The 17,670-nt window shown below is 44.8% G+C and overlaps 1 protein-coding gene across 1 annotated transcript in view; it reads left to right on the top strand.

The window, feature by feature from the left end:
- The window catches only part of VWA8 (von Willebrand factor A domain containing 8), a 1,291,603-nt gene that overhangs the window by 581,223 nt on the left and 692,710 nt on the right, over positions 1-17,670 (top strand). Inside the window, exon 21 of the mRNA XM_085621802.1 lies at positions 12,074-12,150. Coding sequence (XP_085477928.1) covers positions 12,074-12,150 — 77 coding nt within the window. The remainder of the gene's footprint in view (positions 1-12,073; positions 12,151-17,670) is intronic.

The following is a 17,670-nucleotide window of genomic DNA, read 5'->3' as shown; positions in this document are numbered from 1 at the left end:
TGCCTTGTTGCTGCCTGGAATTGTTCCTCCTTCCCTTCTGTTCCCACGAGTGGGTGCCTGTAATCGCCCCCATTGTACCCATGTCCTTTGCTGCCTTGAATTGTTCCCCTCTCCTTTTTTGCCCAGATTGTGATCCTTTTTGTCTTCTGTTCCCCTGCGCACCGCGTCTCCCCCTCGCCGCCCGTTTCCCGCCACTGCGTCCCGTAGCTCCGCCCCCTCGCACCCCATTGGCCTCCCCGCTCCCACCTCCCAGCTGCTCCTCCCTCCCTCTTCCACTCATATGGAGGCCGCGCAGCGGTAGAGAGAGCGACCTCTGACCCTGTTTACCAGGCAGGTCGCTCCCCTCACCGCCACGCAGCCCCCTGTGTGACCGCTATCCGCTGCTGCATTGTTTCTGCCTGCGTTCGAGTGCCAGTGTCCTCCTTCTCTTCTGTTCCCACGAGTGAGTGCCTGCATTGCCCCCATTGTACCTGTGCCTTGTTGCTGCCTTGAATTGTTCCTCCTTCCCTTCTGTTCCCACGAGTGAGTGCCTGTAATCGCCCCCATTGTACCCGTGTCCTTTGCTGCCTTGAATTGTTCCCCTCTCCTTTTTTGCCCAGATTGTGATCCTTTTTGTCTTCTGTTTCCCTGCGCACCGCGTCTCCCCCTCGACGCCCGTTTCCCGCCACCGCGTCCCGTAGCTCCGCCCCCCTCGCACCCCATTGGCCGCCCGCTCCCACCTCCAAGCTGCTCCTCCCTCCCTCTCCCACTCATATGGAGGCCGCGCAGCGGCCGCACAGCGGACGCGCTGCTGGCGCGCCTAAGGCAAGCCCGTCTGCGCCCGTCAGCGCCTGGCCCGCGCCCAGCGCCAGACCCCCTGGCCCCCGCAGATGCCAGCCCACCCGCAAGACCTACAACGCCGCCACTCTCATCGCATTCAACACTGGCCGGATCCCCGACTGCTGCAGAGCCACCCCTAGACGCACCCACGGACCAATCAGCTGCCATTCCTGCAAGTTCTCCTGCATCCGGACCTGTACTGCACCCGCCAAGCCGAGCACCAGCAGCAACCACCTGAAGTGCATCCTGCTCAACAACCGCTCCGTCCACAGACACGCCGTGGAACTCTGGAACCTGCTCGACACCACATCTCCAGACGTCGCCTTCCTCACGGAAACATGTATGAACGCCTCCTCAGCACCCGACATCGCCATCGCCATCCCGGACGGATACAAGATCACCCGGAGGGACCGCGTCAACCAGACAGGAGGAGGCATCGCCATCGTCCACAAGAACCGCATCACGACCAACTCCGACGACACCCTCACAGCTGCCGAACACCTTCACTTCCAGATACACACCGACCCCAAGACCACACTCAGAGGCACCCTCATCTACAGACCCCCAGGACCCCGCACTCAATTCAGCGAAGACATCGCAGACTTCATCAGCCCACACGCCCTCCCCTCCGCTGACTACATCCTCCTAGGGGACCTCAACTTCCACCTGGAGAACAACAACGACAACAACACCACCACCACCCTGCTGGACAACCTCGCCAACCTCGGACTCAAGCAACTGGTGAACTCACCCACTACGCCGGACACACGCTTGATCCAGTCTTCTCCTCCAGCAAGTACATCTCCTTCAGCCACGCCACCGGACTCCACTGGACAGACCACAGCTGCGTCCACTTCAGCTTCAGAAGAACCACGACTCACCACCACCCGCAACAGGCTCCCCGCAGGAGCTGGGACAAGATCACCACCGACCAGCTCACCACATCACTGAGCCAGAACCCTCCCACCAGCTCAACGGACCCCAACCAAGCAGCCAACAACCTCACACAATGGATCACCAACTGCGCTGACGACCTCGCACCTCTGAAAAACCACCCCAGCAGGCCCGGCAGCAAGAAAGCCTCCTGGTTCAATGACGACCTCAAGAACTCCAAGAAGAACTGCCGTACCTTCGAGAAAGCCTGGCGAAAAAACCCGACTACAGACAACAGGAATGACTAGACAACAACGCACACAACAGCAAGGAACTCTTCAGCATCGTCAAAGAGCTCTCCAACCCCAGCGCCGGAAACAACGACATCACTCCCTCAAAAGACCTCTGCGACTCACTTGCCTCGTTCTTTCACCGCAAGATCGCCGAGATACACAACAGCTTCGGCGCACAGACCACGCACCCAACCACCAAACCGACGACCCCCACCACCACCCTCCGCGCCTGGACCCCGGTCAGCACCGAAGACACCATCCACACGATGAACACCATCCACTCCGGATCACCACGACCCATGCCCCCACCAAGTCTTCAACAAGGCCGACTCCGTCATCGCACCCCAACTCCGGGACATCATCAACTGCACCTTCAACACCGCCACCTTCCCGGAGAGCTGGAAGCACGCCGAACTCAGCGCCCTCCTGAAGAAGCCATCAGCAGACCCCTCCGACCTCAAGAACTACCGCCCCATCTTGCTCCTGCCTTTTCCTGCCAAAGTCATCGAGAAGACCGTCAACAGACAGCTTGCCGCCTTCCTCGAGACAAACGGATCCCTCGACCACTCGCAGTCCGGCTTCCGAGCCAACCACAGCACTGAGACCGCCCTCATCGCAGCCACTGACGACATCCGAGCCCTGCTCGACAACGGGGAAACAGCGGCCCTCATCCTCCTGGACCTCTCCGCAGCGTTCGATACTGTCTGCCACCGCACCCTAGTACAGCGCCTCAGCAACATCGGAATCCAAGAGAAGGCACTAGATTGGATCATCTCGTTCCTCGCCGGAAGAACCCAGAGAGTCTGCCTCCCCCCGTTCAGATCCGAGGCCACTGAAGTCATCTGCAGCGTCCCGCAAGGATCATCACTCAGCCCCACCCTCTTCAACGTCTACATGAGCCCCCTCGCAGCCATCGCACGCCAACACAACCTCAATATCATCTCCTACGCCGACGACACTCAGCTGATCCTCTCCCTCACCAACGACCCAGCCACCGCCAGAACCTACCTACACGAAGGGATGAAAGACGTAGCCGAGTGGATGATGAACAGCCGCCTGAAACTGAACTCAGACAAGACGGAAGTCCTCATCCTGGGATCATCACCCTCCGCCTGGGACGACTCCTGGTGGCCCCCCGCCCTGGGCAGCGCACCCAAACCTACGGACCACGCACGCAACCTGGGCTTCATCCTGGACTCCTCCCTCTCGATGACCAGACAAGTCAACGCCGTCTCATCATCATGCTTCAACATCCTACGCATGCTCCGAAAGATCTTCCGATGGATCCCCACCAAAACCAGAAAGACGGTCACCCAGGCTCTCGTCACCAGCCGACTGGACTACGGAAACACCCTCTACACCGGAACCACAGCCAAACTACAGAAAAGACTCCAACGTATCCAGAACGCCTCCGCACGACTCATCCTTGACATCCCCCGACACAGCCACATCTCTGGACACCTGAGAGACCTGCACTGGCTCCCCGTCAGCAAGAGAATCACGTTCCGACTCCTCACCCACGCACACAAGGCCCTCCACAACCTGGGCCCCAGATACATCAACAACCGCCTGACCTTCTACACTCCCACCCGCCAGCTACGATCGACCAGCCACGCCCTCGCCGCCGTTCCACGCATCCGAAGAGCCACCATGGGAGGAAGATCCTTCTCCTACCTGGCAGCCAGGACTTGGAACTCCCTCCCCATCCACCTCCGCCTGACCCAAGACCACCTCTCCTTCAGGAAGCAACTCAAGACCTGGCTGTTCGAGCAGTAGCGGACCCTCTCCCCCTAGCGCCTTGAGACCCTCTGGGTGAGTAGCACGCTTTACAAATGTCTTGATTGATTGATTGATTATTAAATGAGTCCTTCGGTCTAACTCCAGAAAAAACTGAAATCCGAACCTTGACATCAGCTCACAAAAGCACTGTTACAAACAAGCATTTCGATAAAATCCAACTTAATTCTGTTAAATGGCCCTTCTGATCTACCTGTGTGACTCATGGTTACCGGGGTTCTTCTCCCTACATTAATTTGCTGACCAGCCTCACCATGGCATCCCTTTTGATGTGTGCTGAGCCATGAAAGTGCCTTGTCATTGGGAATAAAAGGCCATCAAGCGTCACGGATCTTCCATCAGCTGAGACCCCTAAACTCATCTGTGTTTTTAACTCATCCTGCTCTAACCCACCCTTATTGCTCTGCCTCTGACACTTCTTCCTGCAATCTTTTAATTTCCTCCCAAGTATCGGCAACTGACAACAACATTGCAAATGTGATGCCTCATAAGATTCTTTTGAATATTCTCTAGGCAAATGTGCATGCCACAATTGCACAATATTGAGCAACTTCATCTGCATATCTATTTCCAACAGTCACGTAATCTACGCTCCTGTGGGCTATGCATTTAGCAGCTGCAATTTCTCGTGGCAGTTGTAATGCTTCCAACAGTCTCATCATATATGCTCCATTTCAGTTAGGAGATCCAGACGAAGTCATGAATCCCCTCTGTGACCATAACTGTCCAAAATCATGGACTACATCAAAGCTTTATTGACTGTCAGTAAATATTGTCACCTGCAATTGCTCTGAAAGATAACATTCTCGGGTAAGAGCAACCAGTTCTGCCACTTCAGCAGAAGTAACCCCTCGAAGCCATGAGGCTTCTACCACTTCCTGAATTCTGCAGACAGCAAAAGCTACATTTTTATCTCTTAGGTATGAGCTGTCAGCAGATATTACATAGTTGCGCTCAACTAGGGATTCATCCATAATATCAGGTCTTGGCGCATAAATCCATAACGTTGAGACAGTCAGGCTCAACCTCTTCCCCATCAATTTAATTTTCAGGCAGTGGTAACAATGTACCTGAATTAAGAGTCTTGAATTGTTTCAAAGTGACATTTTCTGCAGCAAGAATCAATTGTTCATATTTTGTGAGTCTGCTGTTTGCTATGTGCTGTGTTTTGGTTTGTGTGAGCAAACGTTCCACCGAATAAGGGGCCATTACTCTAAGAGGATGTCCCATGACTATATTCTTAATTCTCTCAATGCTGACACCAACCGAGGCAACCGCTTTAAGGCAACTGGGCAGTCCTGCAGCAACAGGGTCAAGGGTAATTAAAACATATGCCACAGGTCTTCAAGAACCTCCATGCAATTGAGTATGCACTGAGAGAGTTTAGCCCTGCCTCTCACTGCAAAGCAAAGTCAATGTGTTGCTGTAATCAGGCATTCCCAGAGTCGGGGCACGACGGAGACTTTGTCTCAGCTCTAGGAATGCTATTAAGCAAACGTTGTCCCATGGAAGCGGATCAGGCACATCTTTGTTTGTCAGGTTTAGTAAAGGCATAGCCACCAGAGAAAGGTTTGGGTACCCACTTTCTGCAGTAGCCCACCATTCCCAAAAACAGTCCCACGTTTCTCTGCGATTTAGGTGGAATCATTTTCACAATTGCAGTAGTTCTCTTGCGCACCTTCTTTGTTACCTTCTCAATCAGAAGGCTTAAATACAGGACATCTTAATTGCCAATATTGCAGCTTACTTGGGGACACTTTATGTTCATTCTCAGCCAAGTGATTTAGCTGGGCAATGGTATCCTGTTTCCAGGCTTCTTGGTACCTGACACAACAAGTAGGTCATCAATATACTGTACAAGAACCGAATTGCAAGGCATTTGATTGATGGACTTTCTGTATACCCTTGTGGGGCTCTGCACCATGCCAAAATTCTGCTTTGACATTTAAATGAGAACAGAAATTGACTGGCCCCATGCAGTGAGATTGCGAAGAATGCCTGACAGCCACAAAAGTGAACCACTAACAGGGAATCTGAAACAATATTGTAGCTGGATTCAGTACCAAGAGAACAAAATGGGATGGCTATACTAATAATTTTAGTAAGCCCTGCCTAATTCTATATTTGCCTTTTGGCTTTTGTAAACCATAATCTGCGAGTTGCAAGGACTTCCGACTACTTCTCTCAAAATTTCTTGTTGTAACATTGATTGAGTGAGATTGTATGGTAGATTTCTCAGAAATTCAGCATTTGATTTAATCATTATTCGGGCAGGTTCTACTCCTTTAATAAGTCTGATGTCCTTCCCTGAAAAATCCCATACATCAGGTTTCAAAGTGTCTCATAAATCAGGAGGTAAGTCCTCTACCTTTCTCACAGGGAACAATCTAACAAGTTTTCCTTGTCTGTCCTTTTTAAATTCAACATCTTCATCATGTGTGAAACTCAACACCTTCTTGTGTACAGTAAATCGTGCCATTTCAATTGCAATAAACATCCCTTCCTAACAGATTTAAAGGACTTGAATAACACGCAACAAACTGATGATCCTCTTCAAATGAGCCTATTTCGACTTGAATCTTCTTTAAGATAGGGTTAGCTATTTACCAATTTGTGACGCCTAAAACTTGGATCTTCTTTCCTGAGAAAGGTAGGTCAGGGACTTCCACTGTTCTAACAGTGGAATGCATAGCTCCAGTGTCAATAAAGAATGACATTTGGTGACCATTTATCTCACCATCTACAAATGGACCACTCTGGTCTACCTATAGGACTGCGCCAAGTACACAGTCATCATCCCCCCACATGCATCGTCATTGCAAATTGTCAGAGTCAAAGCTCTCATTCTCAAACATTGAGAATTGATTAAATGTATTATGATTCGGAAAACTATTCAGGTTTGCTGTTGGTGCTTGATTCATAGTAAATCTGGGGTTACCCACATCCTGTGGAGCCATCGGAGCTTGTGGGACCTGCATCATTGGGGAGTGTGCATTCCATGAACTGACACATTCTGCATTTGGATTGCATTCACACTTTGCACTTGCCTATCACCGCTTACTCTATTAGGATTTCCCTCTTCCAATGCCCAAGCTTGTTACAATAATGACAAGAAGTCGATCTCTTCATTGTCACAATACCTACCCCTGAATTTGGATCAACCGGAACACCTCAACCTCTTCCTTGTGGAACACCAACTTCACCTTGCACGATTTGACTTCCATTCTGGTAACCAACACCTTGTACTCTACCAACATTCCCTACGGGTAGCTGATTTTGAAACCCTTTCTGAACCCACTTTGTTTGTGTATACCATTGGGCAGAATTCTCTCTCAGGTTAGGAAAGTTGTTTGCGAATATCACAAGATCACCTCCATGGTACATGAATATACCCTCCACCTGGCATGTCCCTAATAGGGAATGTCAAAGCTTCATCTTCATCTAGGGGTACTGGAGGTGGTTTACAATTTATCTCTACACAATCCGCTTGCTTCTTCTTCTTTCCCTGCTTTTTTGCCCATTTGGTCTCTAATTTGCACAATCGCTCCATTTTTGAATGCATTTAATCAATGCGGCACTGGGTAGCTTCAATCCTGAAGATTACATAGTGACAATCGTTTCAACATCTAATTGTGCCCTGAAACCTTTCTGCAAGGGAATATGTTTAGAGAGATCTACCTTGTAGTTCTCTGCCAATTCTGTTAATTTCTCATGTGTAGTAGCTGCACACCTTGTAATTTTCTCACTCCGGTATATCAGTTAATTTCCTGATATTGATTGTCTAAATATCCCCAAATGATTTCTTCCAGTTCCACCTTCAGTTTAGGTATGTCTTGTGGTCTAGTCCTTCCTTGACTTGTGGATGGTGTCTCTGTATCTCCTATCCCTCTACTCTCAGAGATTTCGTAGCAGGATTCGTAGCAATGTTTACTGGTGTGGATACAACAGGAATCGCTAAAGTCTGAGCTGATATAACTGACATTGGTGCAGGAACTGGCACAATAGAAACACCTGGAGCAAATACAGTAGTGGCTGTTTCAGCAGGTGCAGCGGCAATCAAAAGAGCTGGGAGTGATCCCCCAATCTGAACTAAATGTGGGTCAACCGGGGCTGTGGCAACCGTACCACTAGATGTTGTAGCGCTATCTGAATCTGATGATGGAGCTACATAAGGGCAGCCAAGATATCCTCAGAATCACTATCAGTGTCGGTTTTCAGTGCAGTATCATCATTTTCATTTCCCTGCTACCAATTCTTTTTAGGCTTTTCTGTTGTCAGTGCTGGTAACATTCTAATCAACTACACCTTTCCTCCATCTATATTGTTCTTTGTCCAATTTAACATCAGCGTAATTACACTCTGCTCTTTTGGCTCTGTTCTGATCATTTTCTTTCTCCCTTGCATGTGCTGCACGTTCCCAAGCATTTAATGCTTCATATTGTGCAGGAATAGGTGTTGGTTTCATATCATAAAGTATTCCCCTTACATTTTCAATAACCTTCAAATCAAATGTGCCATATTGTGGAAATCTTTATGCTCCCTCCTTTTCAGGGATCGTGTGCCATTGACAAAGCCACAAACATGCATGAAGCCCTATGATTGTCACCATATAGTGACCTGACATACCTTCCTGTGGAGCTTCCTCGCGTTCCTAGACAGGAACTCGCACAGCATGTCTCATTAAATCTCTAAGGGCTCTGAAACATTTCATGATTACAGCAGTGATACAATGAAATGAACATTTCCCATTCAAATACTCTGTTTTGTCCAAGTTACAATTCGGTACAGGTCGATTTTCGCACTCAATCTCAGCACAATCCTTTCCTTCGTGGACCAATCACAACGCAGCACCTGATGTCTCACCAACCAATCCCAGTGCAACACTTTATACTAGTTGACCTATCTCAGCACAGTTCTTTCTGACACAACTCTTACTCCTTACAGCATTTACCCCCTTTACAATTTTCCCGTACGCAAAATTCCACAACTTTTAGGCAAACACAACAAACAAATAACCCTTGTCTGCTCCACTAAAGAATTCAGAGTAGTTAATTCAAAACGGTTTTGGCCAGAAATAACAATTACAACTTCCATACACATAGATGAAATCTTGACCAGCGTAAACCACCCTGACTGATGTGGTTCCCCCTTTGCGCCAAAAGGTTCTACTAGTGTCCCCATCACTAGGCATTAGTTCATGACAGTCTTCCTTTCGTGGATTACTCCCATCTTGAAGGTTTCATAGCAGTGCTGCCATCTTTGTTTGGAACAATCCCCCCACTAAAGTAAAAAACCTTTCTCTTCTACTTTCCACCAGTAGATTCCGCACTGTGGCTTCTGTGAGTTGTGGTGCTTTTAAAGATGTCTGCAGTGACTGGTACGTGAGCATATCTGTGGCCTATAAAAAAGGATTGGGGTCAGGTGCAAAGCGTATGTCCATGAAGGGGGAAATTATTTGAGGTACAATCTAAAGAGAGAGGCATGGAAGGATTACTGCTGTACATAAAGAAACTGGTGAATAGAAGGTGTACACACCCTTAGAATGAGAGTGTGCAGAGTGCAGCATGTTTAGCATGGGTCACTGAGATCAAAATGTGCAGTACATGGTACAGAGTGCAGTACACAATGTGCGACTAGGTCTCTCCGGTCTAGTAACACCTTCCTTACCGCGCCCCCAAAAGTCCGCAGAGCAAAATGGGGCGGTCGGTCTTTCACTTTGAATGCCTCCAATTTTTGGAATACCCTTCCACTTACGCTCCGCAGCGAACCCAACATTGTTCACTTTCGCAAACATCTCAAGACCTTCCTTTTTCTCTCAGCTTTCCAGTAACCTTTTTCTTTCTGCTCTGCTGTCCTTAAGCGCTACGAGGCCTTCGGGTAGTTACGCGCTATATAAATATAACTTCATTCATTCATTCATTCACTATTCAGTGTTATACAGCACATGATATATAGCACAGAATACATAGCAGGCACTATATATCACAGGCTATACAAAGTGAAGGATTCACAAATTGCATTTATAAATGTGGTAAATAGCTTTACAAAAGCAATGTTCTACTTCCTCTTACATGCCTTTTTGAATAGGCTCAAAACATCCAAAACCTCTGTAACTCACTGGGTTACATAAAAACGTAGAGATTCCTTGGAGTTCCACCAACAGGCAGAAAAATGCATGTTGCGCTGCAATTTAGTGCCAGTAGTGCAAGTAGTGCTGTAAAATCAGTGTGAATGGTACCATGTGGTGCGCAAGAGCATGCAGCCATTCAAATTGATTTTGCTGCCGCTCAAGTAGAAATTCTTCTTGAGAAGCAGCAAATCTACTCAAGAAACTACCCTCTGACTGCTACCGCCCGTGTTAGAACATCGTGCTAGGGGATGCCAAAGCCCGCTTTTCTGGAGCCCTGTGGGGAAAAAATTCTGCCATGCGGCATTTGGCTGAATTTGGCTGGAACTCCGTGTTACAGGAATAACGTGGAGACGCAAATTGTATTTCCAAGAACGTCATCAATCCTATCAAATGTCTGTAATCTCATTTATATCGCCCAAATAACTCAAAAAGTGAAAGACAGGAGAATGCAACACAAAAGTCGTATCAGGCGACAGATTTTGAATGCTCCCTCAGTGACACATTTCACAAACATATCTTACTCGGAAACATCTGTTTCATAGCAAGTTATTGATCATGTTAAACTTCCTCCAAGAGGAAGAGACATACAGTGCTTGCTCAATAGGTGAGAGTTGAAATGGCTCATGAGATGCTCTGCCACTTCACTAAGTATAAATACTTAAGAGGAATGGAACTCATTGATTTAAGGATCGCATTGTTACCCCGTGTTTCCAGAAACCAGGATTGTAATTTTACATCTCTTGTTGGATTGTATATATCTTCTTTTCTCTACCAATTGTGTCTTTGACTGTTCTCCTCCTTTTTGACTGAGAACCAAGAAGCATTTAATGAATTCCATGTTAATCGCTTTTTCTGATTGTGGATCAAGTGTTATTTATTGAACTGCATGTTAATCCATTGACTGTCTTAAAATGATGGCTCCATGATTACATATTTCAGACTATGTTTAGTATTAGAGGACCTTGTCTGGTGCCCTTTTTTAATTTCTGATATGATTGGAACAGCTTACACATACTCCCGGCTAGCCCTCTTTGCGACAGTCTTCCAATTATAACATACAGCACTTGTTTCCTAGTCTAGCTGTGAATCGTTATACTTATCACACCTTTCCCGTAAGTTGGTTAGTCCCTCTATTTGGTATTCTACCTTCTTCTAATGTTAAATATTGTGCCTCAATTGGGTCTGTTTATAACATAGGGTCTCATATCCCACCTAACTGACTCATTTGTTCCCTTTGTATCATACTGGCCATGTTTCCAACATTGCTGCATTCAGCAGTTAATGCCCTTGAATGTAATGTTTGACCCGGATTCCTGGTTTAATTTTTTTTACTAATTTTGGGTTTCTTACAATACCAAATATAGAAATATTCCTTGGTAGGAATATGCACCACTTCAAGGTGGCAGCTCTGCATTTAATACTGTCGCGCCTCACTGTTACTGACCCCTGGCCGATGCATCTTTATCTTCTTCTCACTTCGCGAACCGAACATTCTTGCTCGGACGTGTTGTCAGTTTGCTTCATTCCCTCGTACCTCGCTGCAGCACGCACTGATGAACAGATTCGGTCTTGCGTGCTGCGATTCATTAAACTGACTGCTCTCTTTGAGTAAGTAGCTTGGGGCTTGTGTCCTTATTTGTATCCTTGATATAATTGTTGATAACTTCCAATCATTAAAATTTGCTTTGTTTAAATTTGTAGCTCACCACATTAGTCAAATTAGCCAATGACTGGAAATGTTTTTACTTACTGTTTTCTACATAAATCAATTGGAGTGCTGCAGCAGCATTGCACGTAAATGAGCTCAGCACCCCCCTTCTTTTAGTTCCTTTTTACAAGTTATAATCTGACCTGTTCTCTTGGGACACATACTCATACAATTTTACATGTTCGAAACCATGGTGTTATACTTTTTGTAAGTGTCATGGCTTGCACTCCACCCTTGAGCTCTTTTACTTAAAAAAAAAAAAAAGAAATCCTGTCTATTTTGGATCTCATTCTGATAATTTTTCCCTCTATTTTAATAAAGGGATTCTCCCCCCCTCCCAACAAGCCAATCTGGTATCAGAAACAATTTTTACATAAAATATTATTGTGCAAAGTTCAGGCTGAATGATGCCGCACTATGTTCTAACAGGCTGTTGTTTTCATGTCATTTTAGGGTGTCGGAAAGAACAAGGTAGTTGACAGATTCCTCCATTTATTAAACCGACCCAGGGAATATTTGCAGTTACACAGGTAAGTGAACACTGTCTCTCAATTACATTTTTTTCTCTCTTTTTGCTATAAATTGTAAGTTGTGCGAAATTCAGCTCTCTACACTGATTCGCTCCCAAGTGCCTATGCGTTCATTTTCTTCATTCACATTTATCCACTGGAAGTGATGAGGTTAGAGTCTGTTGACTGATCTATCAGAAATATCTACTTTTAAGCTTTGGAATCCTGTTAAGAGAGACAAAGAAAAGTAATAAGGTTAGATAAAAGAACAAATTATTGAATTTATTTGAGGTTTCCCTGTAGCACAGGCTCAGTCCCCGAAGAACATTAAAACGCTTTATAATTTAATTTAACTTACTTACTATTATTGATATTGTGCCCAACAGAAACCTGTCTTAAAGATGTGAGAAGTGATGCCTAAATCAGGCAAGTGTGACATGATAAATGTGACAAAGATTGAAAGTGACGCAAATGGCTTTGAGTCTAGAAGTATAGAACTTGCATTCTATAAAGAAACAAAATAAAAAATAGTGCTAGATTTAGAGATACCATACATTTATGATAACACCCATATTTTAATGTCATTTCATTTAGGTATGGGTTAGTGGCAGTCTTGAAATAAGATAAATATTTTTTATAATTTTTTTTAATAAAACTTTTTATTTGGGACAAGGTTAAAACACATTAGACATCATTCAGACATGTGTGTCCGAGGTTTTGTGCTGGCACAAACTTAACAGTATATCTGAGACCATAGTATTATTACAAACAATTTACATTGGGTCCACTTATAACCGGCCATCCCGGATCAGCATCCCGCCTAGGCTGCGGGGGAAAGATAAATATTTAAATTGTTTAAAAATTACAGTTAAGGTCAGGGTAAGTGTTATTTATAATGACATTTAATGTAATTAAATTATGATTAAATTATTATTAAAATTAAGTAGATGATTAGTGTTTTGTTTAAGTTTAGGGATAACAGGTGAAGTAAAGGTAAAGGTGAAGAAGTAAAGTTACGGGGAAGTATTGGCATGCAGCAGCAGGTCCACAATGCCATGATCGGATGTTGGTACTTTCATTTTCCCCCAAAACAGATTGCCAGAGTAGGGGTGTCCTAAAAAAAAAAATACCCTGCACTTTGGGAGTTTTATTTCATCTGAGATCATCATAATTTACATGGCACGACACAACACGAAAAATGTTGATAGGAATTGCATCAGAGTTGCCGTGCTAAAGAAGGTTTTCCTGACAACTTTGCTTGTGGAAAAGCTACCATTCCTTTCACGCAAAATGATGCAGGCAATGCAAGAGGTGGGCAACCGGAACAGCCGCCACTCTTTTCCAGGTGTGCCATTGCTGCTCACCCACAAATGAGGCCCGGGCATCCCAGTCTCACATTTTGGATGCTGCACCCACAAAAACTGGAACAGATTCTTGAGCTCCTGCTCACCTCTCACAATAGATGATAGCAGTGGTTGTCCTCTGATAAGTTTATATATAAAATCAATTGAGTACTTTCCTCAGCCGTCCAAAGAAGTCCTGCTTAGTGTCAAGATTGGCTGATTTCATCCCATGATATTATCAGAATCTTGACAGTTATGTATGAAGGTCGAATGTAGCTTCTAGTGTCTAATGAATATGAATATGATGTGTAGCCTATTTCTCCCTTCGCATTTGGTAAAAGTTTTTTGCTTTACTCACATGGGGCATCATTGCAGTTTGTAAGGAGTGGCGTAACTGAGGCAGTATTAAACTCCCTACCATGAGTTTTCTGGAAGAGGGTTCACAGTTTTACGGATGGTAATGAATAGAGGATCGTGCAGTAGCTAATCTTAGAAATATTTAATTCTTTATATTATTGAGCTATTGTATTTCTATATTGTCACATGTTGGAAATATACAAATTGGTTTTATGGTCTCTCATTTTTGGATTTGTACCTGCTATCGCTGTGTTAGCATTTTTGTATCATTCTGTTTATGAACAATCTTTTAAGATGATGGAAAATGATATTTGGATACATTAGGAAGTCTGGATAAATCATTATTTCAATATTTGAGAATAATTGTTTTGGTCTGGGTGATCATTCTTTTTATATCTGATAATTACTTTGTAATAAACCTTCTTAGAAACGCACCAGAATAACTGGTTTGTCCATTCTCTGCCAATGCCTTTCTAGCTCCAAGTGTATTTATTTTATTTCTGTTGCTGTTCATATGTAGTAGCATCACACTCTGCCCCTGATAGTTTTTTGTGATGCCCTTTAAAACTTGGAAGATGTCTGCAGGTTACCTGGTAAGACAGCGCTGGTCTTGTACCTCAGACATTGCCCTTACTGAGCTTATCACAAAAGCATTAATTCCCACATTGAAACTCCATAGCTTTCCCTCACGCCCCAGGCAGGTCAAAGCACAGTTTGTGATCACCAGCGGCAGAGAAGCAACAGATTTATTCCAGATTGTTGCCTAAAAATCAGTCTCCATCAGGTCGGCCACTCTTTAAGGCTAGATGGTCCAAGGAGGAAGTATGTAGTAGAGGCATCTCACTCACCCAGAGTCATGACATCAGTTGGTTAGGGGCTTCTTGCATAGTTGGAAGAATGGAAATTTAGTGACACAGAGACAGAGGCATGAATTGAGTATCAAACATTTAATATGCACAATTTAATTCCTGTAATGAGGTAGGCGTGGTTAGAAGAATGGAGAAGAGTGAATTGAGTTTCTCGAACAATACAATCCCCTCTGCCTACAGGAAACTTTGCACACTTAAGATTTTCCTTTTTAAAGTTTTCCTTTTATAAGTTAAGGCATTGAAATCAGCCAAGGGAAGACTCAAATGTGGACTCATCAAGTTATGCCGAAATTCTTGTGGCGCTCACGGTTTTGCATTTTAAGACTAGGAGCCTATTTCTTAACAAGACATTAGATATACTACCTCCTCAGCCTTGATGGCTCTGCAACTGGGGACATCACTGATTGGGCAACAGGAGTTGATGTCAAGAGGTTGGAAGTGGTGAACAAAATCATCTGCTGTCAAATGGTGACTGTGCAGGGGATGTTTCCTTCGTTTTAGATATCGTTGCTCAAGAGGCCAAAGCCCACATTCCCAAAGTAATGTATCCCTGTAACATTGCCTGCGTCAGTGCCATTTGCCTGCTCTTCCCAGCTTAGGGGGAGAAAGAGGTCATCCAGCATAGGCAGACACTTTTGGGGATCAACTCATAGTGAGGATCTGGAGGCAATCAGCAGATGAAATTGTGGTAACTGGTATAGCAGGTGTACACGGAACACTGGAAAGGTGTTGGCACATATTGTATGATCTTGTAATTGAAATAACTCTTCACTACCCTTCGTGTCTCTGGCAAATTTGTCATTGTGATATTGATCTCATTTACTCCCTTCATGCATATCTAAACACACGCATATATTTTTGCACACACATTTATATTTTCATAGTAATGCGAGGTAATAATCAGCCATTTAGCTACGTTTCTTCACAGTTCTTTGTGTGAATTGGAGGTCACACCCTTTTCCTTTCCCAGTGCTCCACCGTCATGCTTCCAATCCTTAAACCATCTCCTGTAATTTGCTGACCTCCCTTTTCCTTCGTCTTGCTGATGATCACGGTCATCATCATAATTACTCTTTTCAAGCAGATGTTTTGTCATGTGGCATGGGCATGCAGTGACATGCTATGGCCCTTTCTGCACGGTACAGATTAGTGGTGCAACATGGTGACAGTTGAAATGGATATATAATGACTCCAATGGCTCCTCAACGTTTTTCATGGACTGCATTGCTCCTGACCTCCTGTGGTATGCTGGATGCAGAATCCCTTGTAAATGATGCACGGTTAAATTGGCAAATGTTTGATAGGAGTTTCGTCTCAGACCTGTGAAAGATGGCTTTAAGTTTCTCCTCTGACATTGCCAACCGTTTCCAATTGATCTGTGCAGTTGCACAGTTACTTGAGTTGCAGATCAGAAGTGTACTTAAACAATCCATACCATGAGTGCAGTTGTGCTGCCCGGACCATAGTAGTCCCATATTAGGACCCAACAACTTTGAATTGAAGCAGTGTCTCAGGCTTACTACACATAATCAATATGCCTCGGTTCTGGGAGTATGTACTATCAACTAGAAGCACTGGCGAAAACCCATTTATGCTGTACGAAGCCTTCGTAGACTTAGGTTTATTGGTTCTGAAGGACAACCCTCGGCCTGTCTAACCCTATTTGTTGTTATTCATGCTCTAATTATAGTTGCAATATGTTTCCTCATAGGTGTATACATCAGTGCTTAATTTGACTTGGTGGTTGCTGGTGGCGGCTACCGGCGCTCATTTTTTAGGACTGGCACTTACTTTTGACCATGAGCAAGAGGGAGAAAAAAACACAAACGAAATAGAAGGACAAAGTGAAAGACGGAAGAACCGTCCCACTGGGAGAAATCAAGACATTCCACAAGTGAGATAAAGGACCAGGGAGTGTCAGTGTGGGGAGTGAATTAAAGGGGCATACGGTGGAATCAAGGCAATGTATTTTTTTGTACGCAGACATTTTAAAGCACCAATCACAGACTTCTTAGCAGAGGTTTGGGCACCAGTACTCATTCTATTACTATTTAAGGACTGGTATAAACCTAGATCTGGTCTTACTCCTGAGTGTGCTTCTCTGTCGGATTCTCATATGTACCAGCCGTCCCTTATAAAACCAAGCCCTGTACTCTCCTCTCAATTAACTGTTTGAGCTAACATTCCCCAAAACACCCACAGATGCACACATTTGCAGATAACATTCATCTAAAGCACACTACATATATTGTGAGCAGTTGATCTCTTGTATGAAGGAGCTCTTACAGGCTTAATAAATTGCAGATTATTCAGTCCTGTGACGAACAAGGTTTGTGTTACCAAAAACATGGAATCTGTATACGACAATGCTTAGACTTAGCCAAGTGGAGTACATCATTGCATGGACTCGCTGTACCTTATCAGACATCATAAAACATTTTGAAGAAAGTGTATTCTGTGCATACACACTTCTGAGAAACAGTGTCAGAACTTCCTTTAGATATTCTGGTCCGCAATTCTGTATAAAGTCAGTGTATGACCATATGGCAAGAGTTCCTATTACCTAACATCCTGTGCATGGTGAGGTTTTAGTCAGGTCTTGGCTGTTTTTGGTAGGGATAGTTTAATGGGGCATTTCGGGTTATCTGAGGAGTTGTCAAATCTGCTGGATTACTTGCGTCATTTATTTCCACTTAGAAAAGAGAATGTACAGCACATTTAAAAACAGCATCTTGCCAGACAGGATTCACCCAATGAACGGCTATGCAATTTATAATAAAGTGTATGCAGAGGAGAAGTGACACGCCCGCCTTGATTACGAGCATTAAGCCTGTTTGATAGAACACATTCTGTAGCAGATGTCAGACCCATTATAAAGGCTTGAAGTCTGTGGAAGAAAGCTGGACCACAATATACTTAAGAAACATTTTCTTTCTTTTCACTGTGTACTGTCTGTAGGAAAGACATCCCAG

This window comes from Triturus cristatus, chromosome 8 (assembly GCF_964204655.1).
Source record: "Triturus cristatus chromosome 8, aTriCri1.1, whole genome shotgun sequence".
In the NCBI taxonomy this organism is placed as follows: domain Eukaryota; kingdom Metazoa; phylum Chordata; class Amphibia; order Caudata; family Salamandridae; genus Triturus; species Triturus cristatus.
Note: the sequence above shows the minus strand (reverse complement) of the source record. Positions and strands in the feature narration are given on the sequence as shown.